Below are 19752 nucleotides of genomic sequence, written 5' to 3' on the forward strand. Positions count from 1 at the left end.
ACTACGATTTGACTTACGACTGCCTGTTAACACTCGTAAGTTTACGATCAAACTTACGATAAAATTCTACTTACGATTGTTTATGAAACGGTCAAAAACTTACGATTTGACGTACGACCGACGTAAGATCTAAGATTGTCGTACGATTTTTTGTGAAACGATGGCCTGGATCTTATTTCAAATATATAATACAGACACAGTTATCTCTCCTTGGCGTCCTCTCCGTGGACTAACGTGCTCAGCGATGACGTCCCCAGCGATGATTAGCTGTTGACCCCTTATCGATACCAGGTCAACAATCACTTTCGAAAAATACCTAGCACAAGCCGTAATAGTATACTACATGTCAATACACGTATGCTCCAACGAATTAGACTTTTTGTTACAACATGAGTAGTTTTTCAGGTGTCTGATTTTATTCTAAAGATGTCAAAGATAAACAGAGCCAGAGAAGACATTCGTGCGATTAATAACGAGGAAGGAAGTCCTGCAAAGAAAGTGAAAGTTGCAACATCTTCTGAAAGTAGTTTTTCTGAAGATAGATTTGTGAATGGAGCTGCCAGAATTAAATTAAAGAAAGGAGATGGCTTATATGAGTATGATTAACATTGTTTCATTTACTATCTTCGAATTGAATACGTGGGTTGATAATGCAGACTAATTTAGTGGGCTACAACAGGTTGGGGATTATTACCCAAATGACGAAAGGTTTTAACAGGTTGGGGACAAGTCAGGAAATGTGGGGTATTCCCTGTTTTCAGGGAACACCCCAGTTTTCTGGTGTTAAAAAACCCCAGTTTACAGGGACTTCCTTTTTCTATTTCAATTTAAAGCATGAAATCTACAAAAGCGCACATTTTAACTGCGTCAGTAGTATTTGTAAATACTTAAAGTATTGGGCTATTCCAGAAATAGTCTGTCCCCCCCCTATGGAAGACATTGGAATTCCATATTTTTTTTTCTTGATTTTTTCTAAAATTCCAAACAAATTTTCTGTCTGGACCAAAAAATTCCAAACTTTTTGTCTGTTAGTGCACATGAAATTCCATGTATTTTCCAAAGGGACGAATAATTTCCATATAATTTTTACTGGTAGTCATTTAGATTTTCCAGAACAGAAATATTTTGTGACCCATAATTTCCAGGTTTAAAACACAAGAGTTCTGATTAATTCCCTATGTATATGTACATTTCTTGGGAGGGGGACAAAAGTCTGATACAGCGATAGTAGTTTAGAGAATAAATGATATATTGATACTATGGAATTTCATTTTGTAGGTTGCACTTTGTAAATACAGCTGTTTCACAGACTGCCTCTTTTGGGGGATACATTTGTATATCATATTCATAGATATTTTGTTTTGTATATGTACTCGTTCCCAGATATGATCTATATGTTTTATCTCTGACATAGAGACATAACTTGGGAATGTTACCAGTATAGGTAGATATTTATAGGTAGCGGCCAACTTGAATTCTGAGGAAGACCCAAAATGAAGGGAAAGGGGGGAGCAGTACAGAATTTTATAAGTATAAGTTCAAACTCTTAGAAGTTCTGGGCATGTAAATGTTGAAAATATGCCGCAGATCCCTATGGTTAGACTTTTGAATAAAATAGTTGTGCATATCAACAACTTTTCATTCTAGGATATAATTTTTGTTACAAAACTTTATAGTGAAAGTGGCACAGTTTGAGCTGTAAAGGGGGTTCCTATGGGAAATTGCATTGTCTTTATTTACAGATGTGCAACTTACGATTTTTATGTATACAAAACTGTTGAATGTTAATCAGGTGCAAATTTCATAATGATTGGATTAATAGCATCCATGATTAGCATCACTCAGTGGAAAATTATATCACATGGGAAGATAAAAACAAAGAAAATTTGGTTTGACAAATATTTGATGCCTTAATGACCTTTTTAAACACATCAAAAATAAATACTGACATCTGATTAGTTTCAGACTTATGATGTAATCAAGTAGATGATAATTTCAACCTAATTATAAATTTAGAATTTAATCTGTATTTTTCACCATTAATTAACACCAATAAATTGTGCAATTTGATATCTCCTAAATTTTAGAATGAAATTTAGGGTTTGTCCTATATCATTATAAACAAATGACTTCAAACTAAATAGCCAGAACATTTACCAATAAACAGCTAATTGATACATCCTTTATTCAAACACACTTGTTTGTCTTCACAGCAGGAAATTGTCTTATTACCACAATATTGTAGATGAATGACCAGAAATGACCAGCTGTGTACTTTGACTCTACTATGGATTGCAAAATAATGTTACACATAGATAGATTCATTTAGATTGTTATCAGAATCAGTGGCAAACTGTTTTACTGACTTTTGAATTTACACACAGAAGATCTCCCCCTTTTTTTTTTAAATGCAAGGCAATGTGAACTTTTATAAATTGATTATTTGTGTTTAGTGTTTTATTTTCATATGAAAGCATATAACTTAGATAAGAAAAATAGATATAATAAGAAATGACTGATGTTTGAAGAATTAAAACCTATTTTCAAAAATATTTTTATTGTGTACTGAAATGAAACTTTAGATGATATTGAATGCAATGTTCTCCTACCAATTGAATAATCTGAAAATGTATTCTCTTAATAATGATGTCCAAATTTGACATGAGTTTTGAAATTTAAAAAGTTTATAAAAATTCATTACACAAAAAAACTGACATTCTTAAGTCATCCTGTTTTACAATTTACTATTTGTCAAGCCTGCAACTAGAGTTCCCCAAGCTAGACATAGCAATCCTTCTCTCTAGTGTCATCAACATTTAAAGGAGTAGGTCCGGTAAGGGCCAATTTTGGCCTCAAATTTCAGGTGCACCTGATGAAAGATTTTGGGCACTTTTTAAACACATAAGAGTCTTCTTCAGTCGATTCAATTAGTTGATGTGAAAGATTTCAACTGATTAAGTCATTACAGACGGCAAAATTCAAGCTTATATATATGAAAAATCTATCAAGTATGCCACAAAATGTCACTTTTCAGATGTTTTTTTTATCAAAAATGAAAGTGGCCGCATTCGTGTTCATTCTCAACCCTTTATATATGTTATTTATTATCATTAAATACAACATACATCTAAATATTGAGACTGAACACAAATGCGGCCGTTTCCATTTTAGACGGAAACCGTCTAAAAATTAGCTCAAATTGTAAAATCGTGAAGATTGCAGTAATTTTGCATGATTTAACGATGCTAGTACCCGATACATGTGCATTGTATTGTCAAAAAAAAGCCCATACTTATGTAACAGAAGTATTCTTAGCTTTTCAATAAATAGCTGAAAGTTTACATTTTAACAATTTTGTAAACCTGCTATATTTTGGGGCCAAAAAGGGGTGTTACTGGGCCTACTCCTTTGTTTTGGGTAATTTCTTTTTTATTTTAAGTCAATAGCTTTGTTAAATATTCATGGAATTTTGCTTAACTGACAGACGCTTCTTCTATACAAAGACAGCATCCAGAGATTATTATTCTTTTTCAATATTTCACTGATATAATGGACTAAGTTTTTTTTGCACTAACATATATTGTTTACAAAACTTTGAAATTTTCAAAAAACTAAGGATTTTTTATTCCAGGAATAGATTACCTTAGCTGTATTTGGCAAAATCTCATTTTGGGTCCCCAATGCTCTTCAACTTCATAATTTATTAGGCATTTTATTAATTTTTTGGATTCGAGCATCACTGTTGAGTCTTTTGTAGATAAAACCCTGGTCTGGTGTTCACAATTTTAAGCCTGGTATCAATAATGTGGTTTTTTAGACTTCAAAATAACTTTGTCAAAGCATTATGGAATGATTGATATATATATTGATTGAATGATTGGTGTTGATGCCACTTCAGCACTATAGTGCTATTTTGTGGCGGTCGGTTTTTATTGGGTGGAGGAAGCCATAGAGAACCATGACATTCAGTAGGAAAACTAACAATCATAGTCAATAATGAGTTGGAGTTGAGGGCACCTGCCATGTGCGGGATTCAAAACCTCATAGTTGACAAGCTAAATATACAGTAGTTAGAATACTTAGACCTCTTGGGCACTAAGGCCCCTAGAATGATATAAATAGCTTCTTCAAGATCAAGAGTAAAATTTAAAAATATTTGTTTCATTTTTTATATTTTACAGATAAATGGCATTTTTGAAGTTATTATTTAGATATAGTATTGGGTTAAAGTATTAAGACATCAATAACTATAGAATTTCAAGAACAAGGACAGAAGTTTCTTCTTGACAAAAACATTGCAATTAAGAAAAAAATAGTTGGGTTTTTTATGTTATCTCTTCTGTATATTACTGATGATTAGTTTCTTCATACTTGATAAATACCCGACATGTAGAGTAAAATTTTGAATTTTCCACCCATTCTTCCATAAATATTATTTCACAGTCAACATTTAGGTAAGTGAAAGATTTTGAATAACTTTTGTCAAACCTTTGTGGAATTTTACAAAACTTACAAAACTTAGACAGAAGCTTTCTTGTAAATCAAGAAATAGAACCCTGAACAAATTTTGATTAATTTTTATATATAAATAAAATAAAGATAAAAACCTATCTTGCAATAGTTTAAATTGAAGAGATAAACAGGGTCATATGCAGACGTGTATTTAGGGGGAGGTCTCTGCCTTATAGAGCTAGCACTAATCTAATAAGCAACATTTTAATTCAAAAAGACACAATTTTTTAGTTGACAAGATAAATTAAGAGTACAAATTAAACATCCAAGTATCATTTTCTGTGATTAGGGATAATTTCATAGAATTTGATCCAATATCCACACATTTTGGTGCAAATCATATCTCTGGCCTTTCATAAATACTGTGCTATGTAGCAATGTTTTGTTTTTTTCCGGAATTGTATTTATAATTAAAGGGAAACCTTCATCAAAGACCACCCCTTTTGTTTTTGTTTTTCATTTATTTCTTTTTTATTACTGTTTAAAGTTTAAAAAAAAAATTTAATATCTTCTTTTTTTATTATTATGGTAATTTTACCATGCCCATTTTATATAAATTTTATTGTTTATCAGTTAATTTCATAGTATAGTTTTATATGCAATATTTTTAAAATCTGTTTGTTTTAGGATTTTAAAAAATACGCTTTCATATTTTATTGTTAATACTTATATATGTGAATGGATATATGTTGTAAAGCGCTTAGGGTAATTTTAATATTATATAAATCGCTGTTATAAATACTGTACAATAATAATAATAATTATAGTTTTTGATTTGTTAATTTAAATTTGAATTTTGATTTTTTGATTTTCTAACTATTTCAATAAAATTTAATGTTGAATTAAGTGTTTCATGGTAAGAATTTTGTCCTAAGAATATCAGTTTACTTGTGTGGATTACATGATGATGGTCATTAATTAGTTCTGCACAGTGAAATATTTTGTAGGAACTGTGATGTTCATACAAATAATTTTATAGCTCATTTCACTAATTCACCAATGTTCTATTTCTTTTGAATCCTATTGATAGGTTTTTATGGGATCTGGCATCTATTGTAGAATCTGTTTTAAAAAGATGCCAGTATTTCCTGAATATTTTTTGAAGTTTTTCTGCTTGAGAATGATAATATGTAATGAATGATACATTACATCTATTTTCAACTTTGTTCTTTTTCTTTAAAAATTGTGTGGTTTGAGTTTTTATGAAGATATTGGAATTTTTCAGTATTCTTTCAAAAGCATTTCATATCTAAAACACCAGTATTTTTCGAAGGGTTCATCTTTGAAGATTTATGGAATGGTTATTGCATTCATAAGTGAACTTTAGCAATAATTTGTATTTTCAAACAGGAAATCCAATTTCAATTACTATTTATTTAGTGGTAGGGATGAGCTGCTTAAAAGGTCACCATGGTCACTATTTCAAGCTTCATTATATATGATCAAATCTGGAAATTTAGATGGTCAAGTTTTCAACTTGCCTATTTATATCACAAGTGTCTGAAACTAATCAGATGTCAGAATCTTTTGATGGGGTAATAACAACAGTTGTAAATGTATCCAATTTATTAATTTTTCCATATGCATTCTTACCAGCTATTAACTTGCTGTTTGTGCTTTTAATCCCATTGTTTAGACATTTTCACCTAATTAACATTAAAAATTTGTAATAATGTAAAACTACACATTTTTAATTTTACACTTTGAGAGTGTTGATCATAAGAGAAATAGGTTTAACAACTTGAGAAAATTGGATATCCCTTGATATCAACTCTTGTTATTTAATTTAATTACTAATAATAAACTCGCCACAGGCTTGTTTATTATTATATTGAAATTAAATAACTCCAGTTGAAATCAAGCGATATAATATCAATTCTCACTTGTTATATGAAACCTATAAGTACAGCCTTCAACATGGAGCCTAGGCTCACACAGCATAGTAAGCTAGAATGGGCCTGAAAATGACCAGTGTGAAACAATACAGACGAAAAAAACTAATACAAAACAATAAATGAAAAACAAATATGAAATACAGTAATAAGCGACAACCACTTAAATTACAGGCTTCTGACTTGGGACAGATATATATATATATAGAAAATATATGCAGCGAGGTTAAAAAACGTATGTGCTGGATCCAAATTCTCCTGGGATAGTGGTGTATTTGTCTGCAATGACAAGACTTTATATACACTGGTAAACATATTGGCTAACAGTTCTTCTAATCTAGTCAGGGATTTGTTTGCGCTTAACTTTTAAACACACTTCTTTTGGTTACGGCTGCATATATGTTACTAAGTATAAAATTCCAGTTTTTTTGGCACATTTAGAAAAAAAACAGATAAATTCCAGACAAAAGAAATAAAATCGATGTCTTCCATAGGTATTGCTTCTATTATCTTTACACTAAAATTTCCAGATAAATTGACAGCTTGATGAAAAAAATTCCAGTATATTTAAGTTTTATAATACGTTTAAAATCTGGAATTCCAGAAAATTTCGGTAATGGTGAAAAATATTTCCATGGATTTTTTTTTTTACATCTTATGTCTTCCATAGGGAGGGGACAGAATATTTCTGGAATAGCCCATTTCAGGAACAACAAAACATGAATAAGTGAAGCCATGTTTTTTTGTAAAACTCAAAAACATACAAATCTTTTGTTTAGGAGTCAATTGACCAAGTTGCATGCTCCAGGTGTAACTGACCATAACTGAATTATAATCACTTCTATTGAAAATTTCTATTCATTGAATTTAAATGCCCAAGTGATTAACTTATCTTGTTGTCATCTCATAATTGATGATCAAGGTATGAATTGGTGAACAAAGGAATTGTTTTGTTGTGAGTTGAGCATCAAATTAGACTTGAAATAAGCTTGATTTTTGAACTAATAAAAACACTTGCTATCATGAAGCATTGTTATCACATGTAGAATGTGCGCTTTTGTAGATTTCATACCATAAATTGAATAGGAAAAAAGAAGTCCCAGTATACTGGGGTTTTTAAACACCAGAAAACTGGGGTGTACCCTGAAAACGGGGAATACCCCACTTTTCCTGACTTGAGCCCAACCTGTTTAATTTTGAACTACATTGTTGTAATTACTGAGCAAAATGATTATTTTTAGGATTCAGGGGAAAATATTGCAAAGTGGCAAATGATTACATAAAAGGCAATAGTTTTTTGTTAGAACTTCTTTGAATACTGTTTGTTTATGATCATGAGTTTGACTTTGAGCCCTTGGAACATGTGGAAGATGGTGATTTTCAAAGAGATTAATCTAGCAACTTATTTGTTTTCTGTAAAAGTTGTTAACCAAACGTTGCTCTATGACTCAAATGCACTTTTCAATGTTTTTGTTACCTGTCAACCTATGAAAATGCAGGTCATTATATATAATTACCTGCATTGAAGAAGAAAATCTCAGGTCATAACCATACAAACTTTTTTTCAGCTGAATTTAAGTATTTAGGGGACATTTTTTTATATTTCAAATTGAACAGTTTCCCAAACATGTTCCTAAGTATTAATAATAACTGAAAACAATTTAAAACTTTAATTTTGTATTTTCATTACATTTATAAGCCATTGAAATATTTTTAAAATGTATTATACTTTATCAATTCAAGCCAAGTCATACCCCCTCTTCTTGTTTCATTCATAGTTTTTAATAAATTCACATTCCATACATGTATGTATCACAGTATGCATCAATATGTACAGCTTTATTTATTTCTCCATGGAGGTAGTTGATATTAAAATATAATAAAAAATTTAAGCATTTAACAGTCATGACAGAGAGAGAAATTTTTAAAATATTAATTTTTTAATTGTTCTAAGGTAGAAAATTATAGAAAGTAATCATGTCCAAGAATTCGTTCGGTCTTTAATGCGCATGAGCTAGTATTTGTCCATACTAAGACAGCGATTACTTTTACTATAGATTTAAATGGGAAAATAGTTTTTATATGCCCGGTTACGGGACGTATTATGGTATACCGTTGTCTGTCCGTCGTCAACATGTTGGACATTAACTCAAAAATGCTTTAACTAATTTGCATAAAACTTTGGTGAATTGTTTATATCTATTGATGTGAGCTCCCTTTCGTTTTTTATAAAATTTAGATTTTACATTTCCGAGTTATGGGGTTTTATTCTTTAAAAAAAGGGGGATTTTCCAGTTTTCGGATAATAAGTCAAGAATGCTTTCACCAACTTGCAAGAAATTGTGGTGAATTGTTTATATCTATTGACATGAGCTCCCTTTTGATTTTTATAAATTTTAGATTTTACGTTTCCGAGTTACAGTGTTTTATTCATAAAAAAAGGGGGGATCTTCCAGTTTTCAGACAAAAACTCAAAAATGATGTCAGTAATTCTTATGAAACCTTGGTGAATTGTTTATATGTATTGATGTAAGCTCCCTTTAGAATTTTATAAATTTTACATTTTTCATTTCTGAGTTATGGGGTTTTATTCATTGAAAAAAGGGGTGATTTTCCAGTTTTCAGACAATAACTCAAAAATGCTGTCACCAATTCTCATGAAACTTTGATGAACTGTTTATATCTATTGATGTAAGCTCCCTTTTTATTTTCATAAATTTCTAATATGACATCGAGAATTAATTGAACTTTATTTGTTTATAGTCTGACAACAGATTTACTAAGTATTGCACAACAGCAAGAAATCTTAAATTGAATATAAATTCAATTCATATAACCAATTTCAAGTTCTTTGACTACATTTATTCAGAAACCTATAATATGTCAAATATTTAATTACAATCCAAATTCAGACCCGAATCAAGCTTGAATATTGTGTCCATTTTTGCCCCAACTGTTCAGGGTTGGACCTCTGCGGGCGTATCTAGCTGCGCTCAGCGAAGCAGTTTATTATCCCTGTCTTACTTTATATTAACTTTTGAATTTCTTCTTTGCGTTGTTGAATAAAGTTTATTAAAGGTTTCAACTGTTTAATGATGTAAATTTTATGAAAATAAGATATTTTAAACGTCGGTCACTTTTGATTCAAAATTTGCTACCGTAAATGGGCAGAGTCAAAATAAATGGTCCAGATTTAAAAATTTTGACCAAATTCCAACTTCGTTTTAGTGCCTTTTCTTTTGTTGCATCTTGATACATATAGACATGTACATCTAAGTTAATAAATCCAGAAGGACGTAAAAAAAAATAAAGAAATAAAAATTTTCTGGAACTTTATTGACATAGACCAACAAACAAAATTTAAATCAAGTATACAATTTTTTAAATATAATTTGAGAAATTGAGACAAACACTATCAAATATTTATATTTTTTTCACCTCAATTGATTGGGCCTAAATTAAAATATTGTTTGCAGGCCATTCATTAGGAGGCGGTACCCGGTACTTTTACCCTCCTATGCTACAGATAAGTACCGCCTGAATTCAGAAATTTTTATATAAGATGTTCATTGAATATATAGAAAAGTACCACCTTCAAATAGGAATGTACCGGTCAACATGAAAGATAATGAAACCCCTGTGTTTGTTTGCCCTTTTCCGACCCTATTTTTTGAAACAGGGTAGGTAGGTAACATATTTTATTTTTCTTTGCCAAAAAATAACTTGGCACAGTAGATTTTTTGTCATGGGTAGGCAGGTAGGTAAAATATTTTATTTTATTTTATAGATACGAAATCTGCATGATATCATTTTTGTCTGTTCTGCTTTTGTTTATGTATGCTTTTTCATTCCCTATTGTTAATTTTCCTTTTTTAGACGGCGATGCCCTTTGGCTCCATCATACGGTGTTTATATATCCCAACTCGTTCGTTATGCACGTGTGTGTAGTGATGTCATAGATTTTAACGAACGTAATCAATGCATCACTGGTAAATTATTAAATCAGAAATTTGTTACCATAAATTTTACATAAAACTTTTGCTAAGTTCTTTCATAGATACAAAGATTTGATTAGTAAATTTGGCTGTACATGTAGAAAACTGATTAAAAACGGTATTTCACATCCTAAATTTTACGGTAATATTGTACTTAAAGCGCGGAAATCACTATGTGATCTGTGTAAACTCATCGAACCTTTAAACAAACTTATTAGTAAAGGTTATCTTACCAATGTTGTAATTAGATCTTTGAATATAGTTTACATTGGCACTAATATCGATTTTGTCATCAGCAAATTAAAACATAACTAAATTTGTATTCTTTTCAAACGGGATGTATAAAGACACACCCACGTTCGTTTTGATCTATAAAGAGGTTAAACTAACTATCCTACTGCCTGTCGATACATTTATTTTTGGCATTGCACTAGTCATGTCTTCTTTGACTGTCCATGATGTTAAAATACTAAATCCCTGGGATGTGTTTTAGTTGATTTTAGTCTCTGATGCATGATTTTTTATTATTAATTGTTTTGGCTTTTAACTAGCTGTCAGTAACTGCGAGTACTCTCAAATCGTACTTTCTTGTTTATTTGACCTGTTGATATTAATTGTATTGCTTTTTTGTTATTTAATGTTATTCAGGGTTATATCTGGTCTATATACCAGCTTTTATAAGTGTTTGGTATTACTATAAATTTTCACTTCGTACTATGAACATCAAAATTATTTATTTTGTAAAAATATTTCCTTTCTCTATTGGAACTGTACACGTATACCTAACAACAAAATTATTTTCATTTACCTGTGTTTAAAGTTATTGCAAACGGCTGATATTTTTGTTCGAGCAGATTGTTTTTCTTTAATTGTTTAACATTTCATACCGATATAACATGTTACTTTTATTATTCTTCCCTTAGTTTATTTATTTTGTATTTACATTGTATCATAGGTCAAATTTATTTGTTCAGTGTATGTTCAATGGTGTTACTATATCCTTTGATTGAGTTAAGCTATTTCAGTTGATATTTTATAGTGTGTCTTTCTATGTTGTGATGTTACACTATTGTTTCAGAAAAAGGGTGAAGGTTTGGTACCATTAAAACGTTTAAACCCGCTGCATTTGTTTGCACCTGTCCTAAGTCAGGAATCTGATGTTCAGTAGTTGTCGTTTGTTGATGTGGTTCATAAGTGTTTCTCGTTTTTTATATAGATTAGACCGTTGGTTTTCCCGTTTGAATGGTTTTACACTAGTAATTATGGGGGCCCTTTATAGCTTACTGTTAGGTGTGAGCCAAGGCTCCGTGTTGAAGACCGTACTGTGACCTATAATGGTTTACTTTTATAAATTTTGACTTGGATGGAGAGTTGTCTCATTGGCACTCATACCACATCTTCTTATATCTATTTGTTTGTTTTTTCTTTAAAATATATTCAGATCCTTTCATATGCATCATCTGCAATTAACTTTAAAGTATGCACATATACCTACACGGCTTAAATGCACACTGTAGCAAATGCAACGTATGTTCCTAAACAAGTCACTGTAGAACGTTAGTTAGTTTATAAAATATTTGCATGTTGGGAGTCACAGTGCAATATAGCACAATGGATCAATAAACAGTCTCTCTTAGCACATAGAAACTGGGGGTTCCAACTTGTAATGCAGACCAAACAGATGGCTTGAAGAATCATTCCACCATTTTCTACATTAGAAAATGCCTGTACCAAGTCAGGAGTATGACAGTTGTTGTCGATTCGTTTGATGTGTTTGTGCTTTTGATTTTGCCATTTGATTAGGGACTTTCCGTTTTGAATTTTCCTTGGAGTTCAGTATTTTTGTGATTTAACTTTTTTCTGCTCTTGATTGAAGTAAAAGAAAAGAGAAAGGCATTGCAAGATTCACTAATTTCAAATTCTTATATATATTTTAGATTTTATTAACTTATAGTGTTTATCATAATCTTCCTATTTTTTTGATAAACTGAAACAGTATACAGAATGCTTTTTCAATTCCTGTCAAAAATGAAAACAAGTATTAGATCATGAAGATATATCTGACGGTTGCATTTCTGTAAATACCGACAATGCAATTTCCCATTGGAACTTTTTTTACGGCTAAAACTGTACCATTTTTATACGACCGCAAAAAAATTTTTGTGGTCGTATATTGGTATGACGTTGGCGTCGTCGTCGTCGTCGTCGTCGTCGTCCGGCGTCGTCGTCCGAATACACATTAGTTTTCGCACTCTAACTTTAGTTTAAGTGTATGGATCTCAATGAAATTTTACTATAAGGTTCAATACGACAAAAGGAAGGTGGGGATTGATTTTGGGGGTTATGGTACTAACAGTTAAGGAATTAAGGGCCAAAAAGGGGCCAAAAATAAGCATTTTTGTAACTTCCAGACATAACTTGTGTGTAAGTATATGGATCTCTCTGACATTGTACCACAAGGTTCCATATCACAAAGGGAATGCTGGGATTGATTTTGGGGGTAATTGCCTCCAAATTTTAGGAATTAGGGGCCAAAAAGGGGCAAAATACAAGCATTTTTCTAGTTTCATGACAATAACTTGTGTGTAAGTGTATGGATCTCTCTGACATTGTATCACAAGGTTCCATATCACAAAGGGAATACTGGGATTGATTTTTGGGGGTAATTTCCTCCAAATTTTGGGAATTAGGGGCCAAAAAGGGGCAAAAAACAAGCATTTTTCTAGTTTCAGGACAATAACTTGTTTGTAAGTGTATGGATCTTTATGAAATTGTACTGCAAGGTTCCATATCACAAAGGGAAAGCTGGGTTGGAGTTTGGGGGTAATTGCCCCAAACGTTTAGGAATTAGGGGCCAAAAAGGGACAAAAAAACAAGCATTTTTCTAGTTTCCAGACAATAACTTGTGTTCAAGTGAATGGATCTCTCTAAAATTGTACTGCAAGGTACCATACCACAAAGGGAAAGCTGGGATTGAGTGTGGGGGCGATGAATCATAAGGGGGTTCAAAAAATTTGGGGGGGGGGGATTTTTTTTTCCTTTTTTTTCTTTAAAATTTTCCATTTTAAATTGGTTATTTCTGATTTATATATAAAAGCAAATAATAATGATATGGTTTGAATAGCATACATGTGAACCTCCCGACAGGTGTACAATAATCCTGTTTTCAGGAGGCTCCTCCTGACCTCCGTTTGAAGAGGAAAATTATAATCCCGTGTATGAAATTTTTCATGAATGAAAAATTTCTGCCCAACATATCATCTCAGGCATCTGGTGTAACTCACATTACCTGAAGTTATATTTTACCTGTTAATCAATTAACATGCATAATTATATGGCTTCACTTGTCAGCTTGGGTTTCAAACATACTGGTAATCAATGATTTTTTACCTCAGGCTAACTGCCGTTGTGTAACAAAAACTGTGTATTTATTGGGTTACTTCCCTTGATTTATCCTGTTTTAAGTTACTTTCCTTTTAATAATAAAATTTTTTAAAAGAATATAAATAAAATATAAATTGAACAAATAATCATAAAAGGATGGTAAATAAATGATTTTAAATGTCTTAGGACAAATAAAAAAATAATAATTTGAAAATTATTTGAGGATTCTATACTTCCTTTCAAGGCTTAAATTGAAATTTATATAATAACTATGACCCTGGATTTACAGTTAGAATGATTTTCTGAGTATGCAAACAAAAGCTATTTGCAGATAGTTAAACAAATGTTCTGGTTGCAATAAATGTTTTATAGAATATGAAGTAAAAAATTTAAAGAACATATTGAAAAAAAAAATGTTAGATTGAACATGTAAAATATAAAGATGGAGAAACTTTTTAAGTACAAGGGTACTATAAACATAATAAATTGGATGGAAAGTTGAAGAAAACACACTTTAAAAGACCATTTTTACAGCACACGGTTACATTTACGACAAAATTTATGTCGATTAAAAACCTCCTGATCTGAGTCCTAATCTCCTGACCAAAATTTCCCAATCTCCTGATCTGAGTTTCACAGTCCATCACATGTATGAATAGGTAAATTAAAAAATTATAAGTTCTTAGACCACTTTCATTCTGTGTCAGAAACCTATGCTGTGTCAAATATTTAATTACAATCCAAATTCAGTGCTGTATCAAGCTTGAATGTTGTGTCCATACTTGCCCCAACTGTTCAGGGTTTGACCTCTGCGGTCGTATCAAGCTGCGCCCCAGCGGAGCATTTTATTACTATGAGGTTTCGAAAAAAATTATATCCTAGAATGGAAAGTTCATATGCACTACTATTTTTTTCAAAGGTCAAAATATAGGGCTGAGCGGCATATTTTCAACGTTTATATGCCCCGAACTTCTAAGAGTTTAAACTTACACTAAAATTCTGTACGTAGTAACCTCTACCTTCAGGCTTGACTTACGGTTTTACACAGATTTCAATTTGACTGCTATGCATATGTATATTTACTGGTAACATTCCCAAGTTATGTCTCTATGAGATGAAACATAGAGATCATATCTGGGAACCAGTACGTAAACAAAATGAATTATCTATGAATATATATATATCTCCCCAAAAGAGTCATGGATCGTGAAACAGCTGTATTTTCAAAGTGCAACATATATAGCATGTTTTATTCACATACTAACAATTTTATCAGAATCTGAATTTAAATTACAAAATGTACCTGAGACATATCTGTGAAATCAAAAGAATCTCAGTATTTGACTAAAATAAAAGCCACTGCCAAGCAGTGCATTCCCCCCATCAACGTCTTGCAACAAGTTGGAAGAGCTTATTCTAAGCATTTGTCTTATATTTCTTTCAATCCATTGAGAGTGGGTTGATTCTAGAGTGTTTTAAGTTTTTCTGGTTGTGTTTCATATAAAAAAAATGCTACAAGACTTGAAACGTGTATTTTACATGGCATTTATAAATGGTCTGTATCGAAATGCTTGGCGATTTTACTGCCAATTAATCTCCACTTTATAGGCCTTTGGTTCATGTCAGATATAAATAATATGTCGAAGGCATCGTTGGTATACTATAGTCATCCTGATCTACGACTACGGATCACCAAAAAGCCACCCCTACACAGGCTACAACGTCTTCACAAATTATCTTTGTACAAACGTTGATAATTTTGTTTTGGACCAATATTTTCTTGAATGAACCCTGCTCTTCAAGTATAGAGACACACAGGGCAACGTTCGTCATGATTTTCAAACTTTCGGCATTGATTTCAAACCAATGCAAATGCAATTGATCATCTTTAGTCTTTAGTCTTTAGAAGTGTCAACTTGACACTATAATCTCTCTGTATTTTCGATCATTCTGGTAATTTTATGTCACTATTGTATAAAACTCATGAGTACATTTGTATTTATGATGTGGCACTGCAGAGAAAAATAAATAAATAATTAAATAATTAATTAAAAAAAAATAAAAAATAATTAATCCTTATAAAACCTTAACTATCTATTTTGTGAACCTTCCAGTATCTTTAATAAAGACCCCTAACAAATGTTGAATATCTTCTATGTGATGTTTGTAATTTTCATTTTCTGTTGTTGCTAATAATACTTCTGATTCAAGTGTTAGTTTTGATGTTATGAAGTAGAGTGCAGAGCGGAGTTTCTCTCTAGCCTCCTCATAATTTTCACAATACAGTAGATAATGGTCAACTATTTCTATTTGTCCACAGCTGCATTTGTCGATGAGTGCTGGGCATATCATTGATTTGTAAGAGTTTAAATTACAATATCCTGTTCTTAAACTGGTAGTTATCCGAAATATTTCAGTTGAAGGTTTGTCTTTTGGAATTGTATTTTTACATCGCGATGACCTTGAGGTCAATCCGATGTATTGCTATCGCCTAGATTTCCATTATGTAAATTAGTTTTGGGTTTGTAACCGATCTATAAACATGATAAATATGCGCACATAAACGAGTGCAAAATAACATTCCTTATCGTTTGATATAAATACATCTCTTCAATGAATACCGATAAAAATATTTTTGTTTACAACATAAATTAATAATATGAAAATGTTTTGTAGTTAGATATATATATATAAGTAAAAAATCATTGATAATATGAATGCACACGTACCGAAAAATTGTGTTAAAGCATGCGGAAGAATATCTCAAAGAACGTTTTGTGAAAATACCGTCAAGGACCGGTAACTCTGTAATTGTTTTTGCGGGAAAATATGAATGCCTACTCGTATCCAATCTTAGAAAAATCGAATTTTTACAGAAAAGTGTCCACCATGCACTTGCATTGCACTATTTTTAGAATAGTAGAAAAGAATGATATACAAATGGATTCAAATCATATATATATGTACCGTAACTGTTATTTTAATATAATATAAACAACAAATCAGTGTATACTGATTTGTATCACTACAATATAATAGTTATAACGGTGAAGTTGAATTTCCTGTCATTTATTCATCATCCACGCACGAACTTGTCTCAGAAAAAAATATATCTCTGTACATTAACCTCAGTTTCAGGTAAAGAGATATGTTGTTTTTTTCTGAGACAAGTGCTTTTGACCATCCTCAAGAACTTGTGGTCATCCGATGTTCAGTACTTCAGTACTTTGATTTACATTTTGTTGAAAGGAATAATATCTTCTTCCTTTATCACTGGTGTCCCATCGGTTTTGCCATTTTAACATTACACTGTCTTTTGCTCCTTTTTGTATATCTTGTTTTGTAAATATTGGAATGCTTTGTATTTTTTCTGCCTCCTGTGCTGATTTTTTAGCTAGTTGGTCTGCTAGTTCATTACCTTGTATATCAGCGTGTCCAGGGGTCCATTCAATGGAAACAATGATTCCTTCAGATTCTAGTGCCAATATACCGATTTTAATATCATGAATAGTTTTGCCGTAATTATCTGATTTCCAATTTAAGTTAAAATTCCAATTGCTGATTGGCTGTCTGAGAAAATTTTGATGGATTCAGTGTTTTTTTCTGTTGTTTGGAATTATAAGAAAATCTATTACCAGCTTGATAGCTACTAATTCCCCATAATAAAATAGATCCTCTATTGGAAACTGGCTGTGTTAACTCCACATGTTCTGTGCTGTTTGATATTAAAATATCTGCCCCAGCCCCGCATGGACCTGGGTTTCCTTTGCAGGAGCCATCAGTGAAAGCTAATGTTGTATTCTTTTTTAGTTGATGTATTTTTTCCAAAATAATAGTCTTTCCCTGAAATGCTTGTTCCTCTGATCTAGACTTTGAACTTCCAAGATTTTTCCAATACTCTGGTGGTGATTTTGAGGCTGCTAACCCTAGGAATTCAAATTGAGACTCTATACAATCAGAATCAATCTCTGTTGACCTCTTCATGTCTTCAGACTGTAATACCATTCTTCCAATTGGTGAGATTATTTTTTCAGGTTCATTTATATTTTTCCAATCTTCAAAAATTTGTTTAATAGGGATAGTGATTTTATATGATTTTATTTTTGCAATTTGTCTTATACCAGCTTCTTCTCTTTTGAGGTCCAGTGGAAGTATTCCTGCTACTACTTCTAAGGCTTCTATACTAGCTGTTGTTGGTTGGTTGAGACATAAGGCTAGTCCTTTTCTTTGAATAGCATTTAATTTATTTATATGCGTGTTGTTGTTGATTTGCCATACACTGCTAGCATATAACATTGTAGACAGCACTATACTTTGATATATTTGTATTAAAATTTTTGTAGATACCTTTGCTATTCCCTTGATGTTTCTGATTAAGGACTTTTGTGCTTTTTGCTCAACAGTGTCTATGTGTTTATTGAAATTACATTTTTCATCTAAAGTAAGGCCTAAAATTTTGGGGTTTGGATTGTATTTTAATTCCTTTCCTTGTAACATTATCTTGATGTCCTCCTTTGTCATACCATTTCTGGAAAATACACAAAATTCTGTTTTTTCTATACTGAGGTTTATTCTCCATTTTGTTGACCATTCATGGATAGAGTTAATATCTTTTTATAACTCCTTCACTAATTCATGTTTGTCTTTGCCTGTTTTCCAGATTGTCCCATCATCAGCAAATTTACATTTGTTAGAGGAAATTTTAGCAAAAATATCAATAATAAAGATGTTGAAAAGTAAGGGGGATATAACTGAGCCTTGTGGAAGCCCAATTTGAGTTTTAAACCATTGTCCCAGATGCTTGTTTATATTACATCTTGCTTCTCTGTCTTTTAAAGAATTCTCTATCCATTTCCAGATTTTACCTTTAATTCCATATCCATGTAGTTTTGTTAAAAGTCCTTCTCTCCAAACACTATCATAGGCTTTTTCTAGGTCAATCATTAATGCGATAGTACTTTCATCTTTATTAACTCCATTAAAGATGTTTTGAACAAATGATAATAAAGCATTGTCGGTGGAGCGGAAATGTCGAAAACCTTCTTGTTCTTTATCTAATATAAATTTTGACTCTACATAACCTTCTAACCTTGATGTTACTATTCTCTCCATTAGTTTACCTAGTATGCTTGTTAAGCTAATTGAATGATATGATGACGGATTATTGTAGTTTGATTTACCAATTTTTTTGATGAACTTGACATTTGCTTGTTTCCATGATTTTGGTAAGGAACCTTCATCCCATGATTTGTTCATTATATATAATAAAGTGCTATACAGATTATCATCTCCATTAATAAATAGTAATTATCAGGTCCTGGACAAGTTTCATTTTTTAGTCTGTAAACTGCACCAGCCAGCTCATCTTTTTCTATGGCAAAGTTGATATTAATATCATTGTCATCCTCTAAATGTTGTTCTTCATCCTCTGAGATTGAATGATATTTGTCCATTATTTCTTTATAAAATTCTGCATTAAAGGAAATGGGATTGAAGTGTTTTCCCTTGAAGAAAGTTGTTTCTAGTTCTTGACATTTTTCTTCTTCTTTAAATGTTACGTTTCCATTTCCATCAACAAATGGAAGTACCATGTTAATATTTTTCTTCTTTGTCATTTTTCTAAATACACTCCATTTGTCCTTGACATTAGATGCGTTTGAAAGCTTTTCTGCTAGATTGTTTCCCCATTCCTCTTGAGCCAAATCCTTCACTTTGTTGAAATTAATTTCTGCTTGTTTGAGATTTTCAAAATTATTCAGAGTATTTTTAACTTTGAATTTACGTTGTGTTTGATTAAGGCTTTTTTTACTATCTTTTACGGCGTCATCCCACCAAACCGGGTGCCTATGAGCAAAGAACTTTTTTTTCTCAATTTTTGGAATTGACTCTTCCATGCATTCCATAATTTCCTTTTCAAATCTGTTATACAAATCTTGTACCTTTTCCTCTCTATTAAATATAAAATTTTG

General features: G+C 31.5%; 1 protein-coding gene and 1 long non-coding RNA gene across 2 annotated transcripts in view; both read left to right on the plus strand.

Annotated features, from left to right (window-relative positions):
• The first annotated feature begins 210 nt into the window (after positions 1-210).
• The window catches only part of LOC127727848 (nuclear GTPase SLIP-GC-like), a 199256-nt gene continuing 179714 nt past the window's right edge, over positions 211-19752 (plus strand). The window contains exon 1 of the mRNA XM_052234963.1: positions 211-596. Coding sequence (XP_052090923.1) covers positions 427-596 — 170 coding nt within the window. The 5' untranslated portion in view covers positions 211-426. The remainder of the gene's footprint in view (positions 597-19752) is intronic.
• Positions 12287-14638, plus strand: LOC127727914 (uncharacterized). Its single transcript, XR_007993898.1, has 2 exons — positions 12287-12859; positions 13021-14638. It is a non-coding gene; the product is annotated as an uncharacterized LOC127727914 (long non-coding RNA).

This window comes from Mytilus californianus, unplaced genomic scaffold, assembly GCF_021869535.1.
Source record: "Mytilus californianus isolate M0D057914Y unplaced genomic scaffold, xbMytCali1.0.p SCAF_2, whole genome shotgun sequence".
NCBI classification, from domain to species: Eukaryota; Metazoa; Mollusca; class Bivalvia; order Mytilida; family Mytilidae; genus Mytilus; species Mytilus californianus.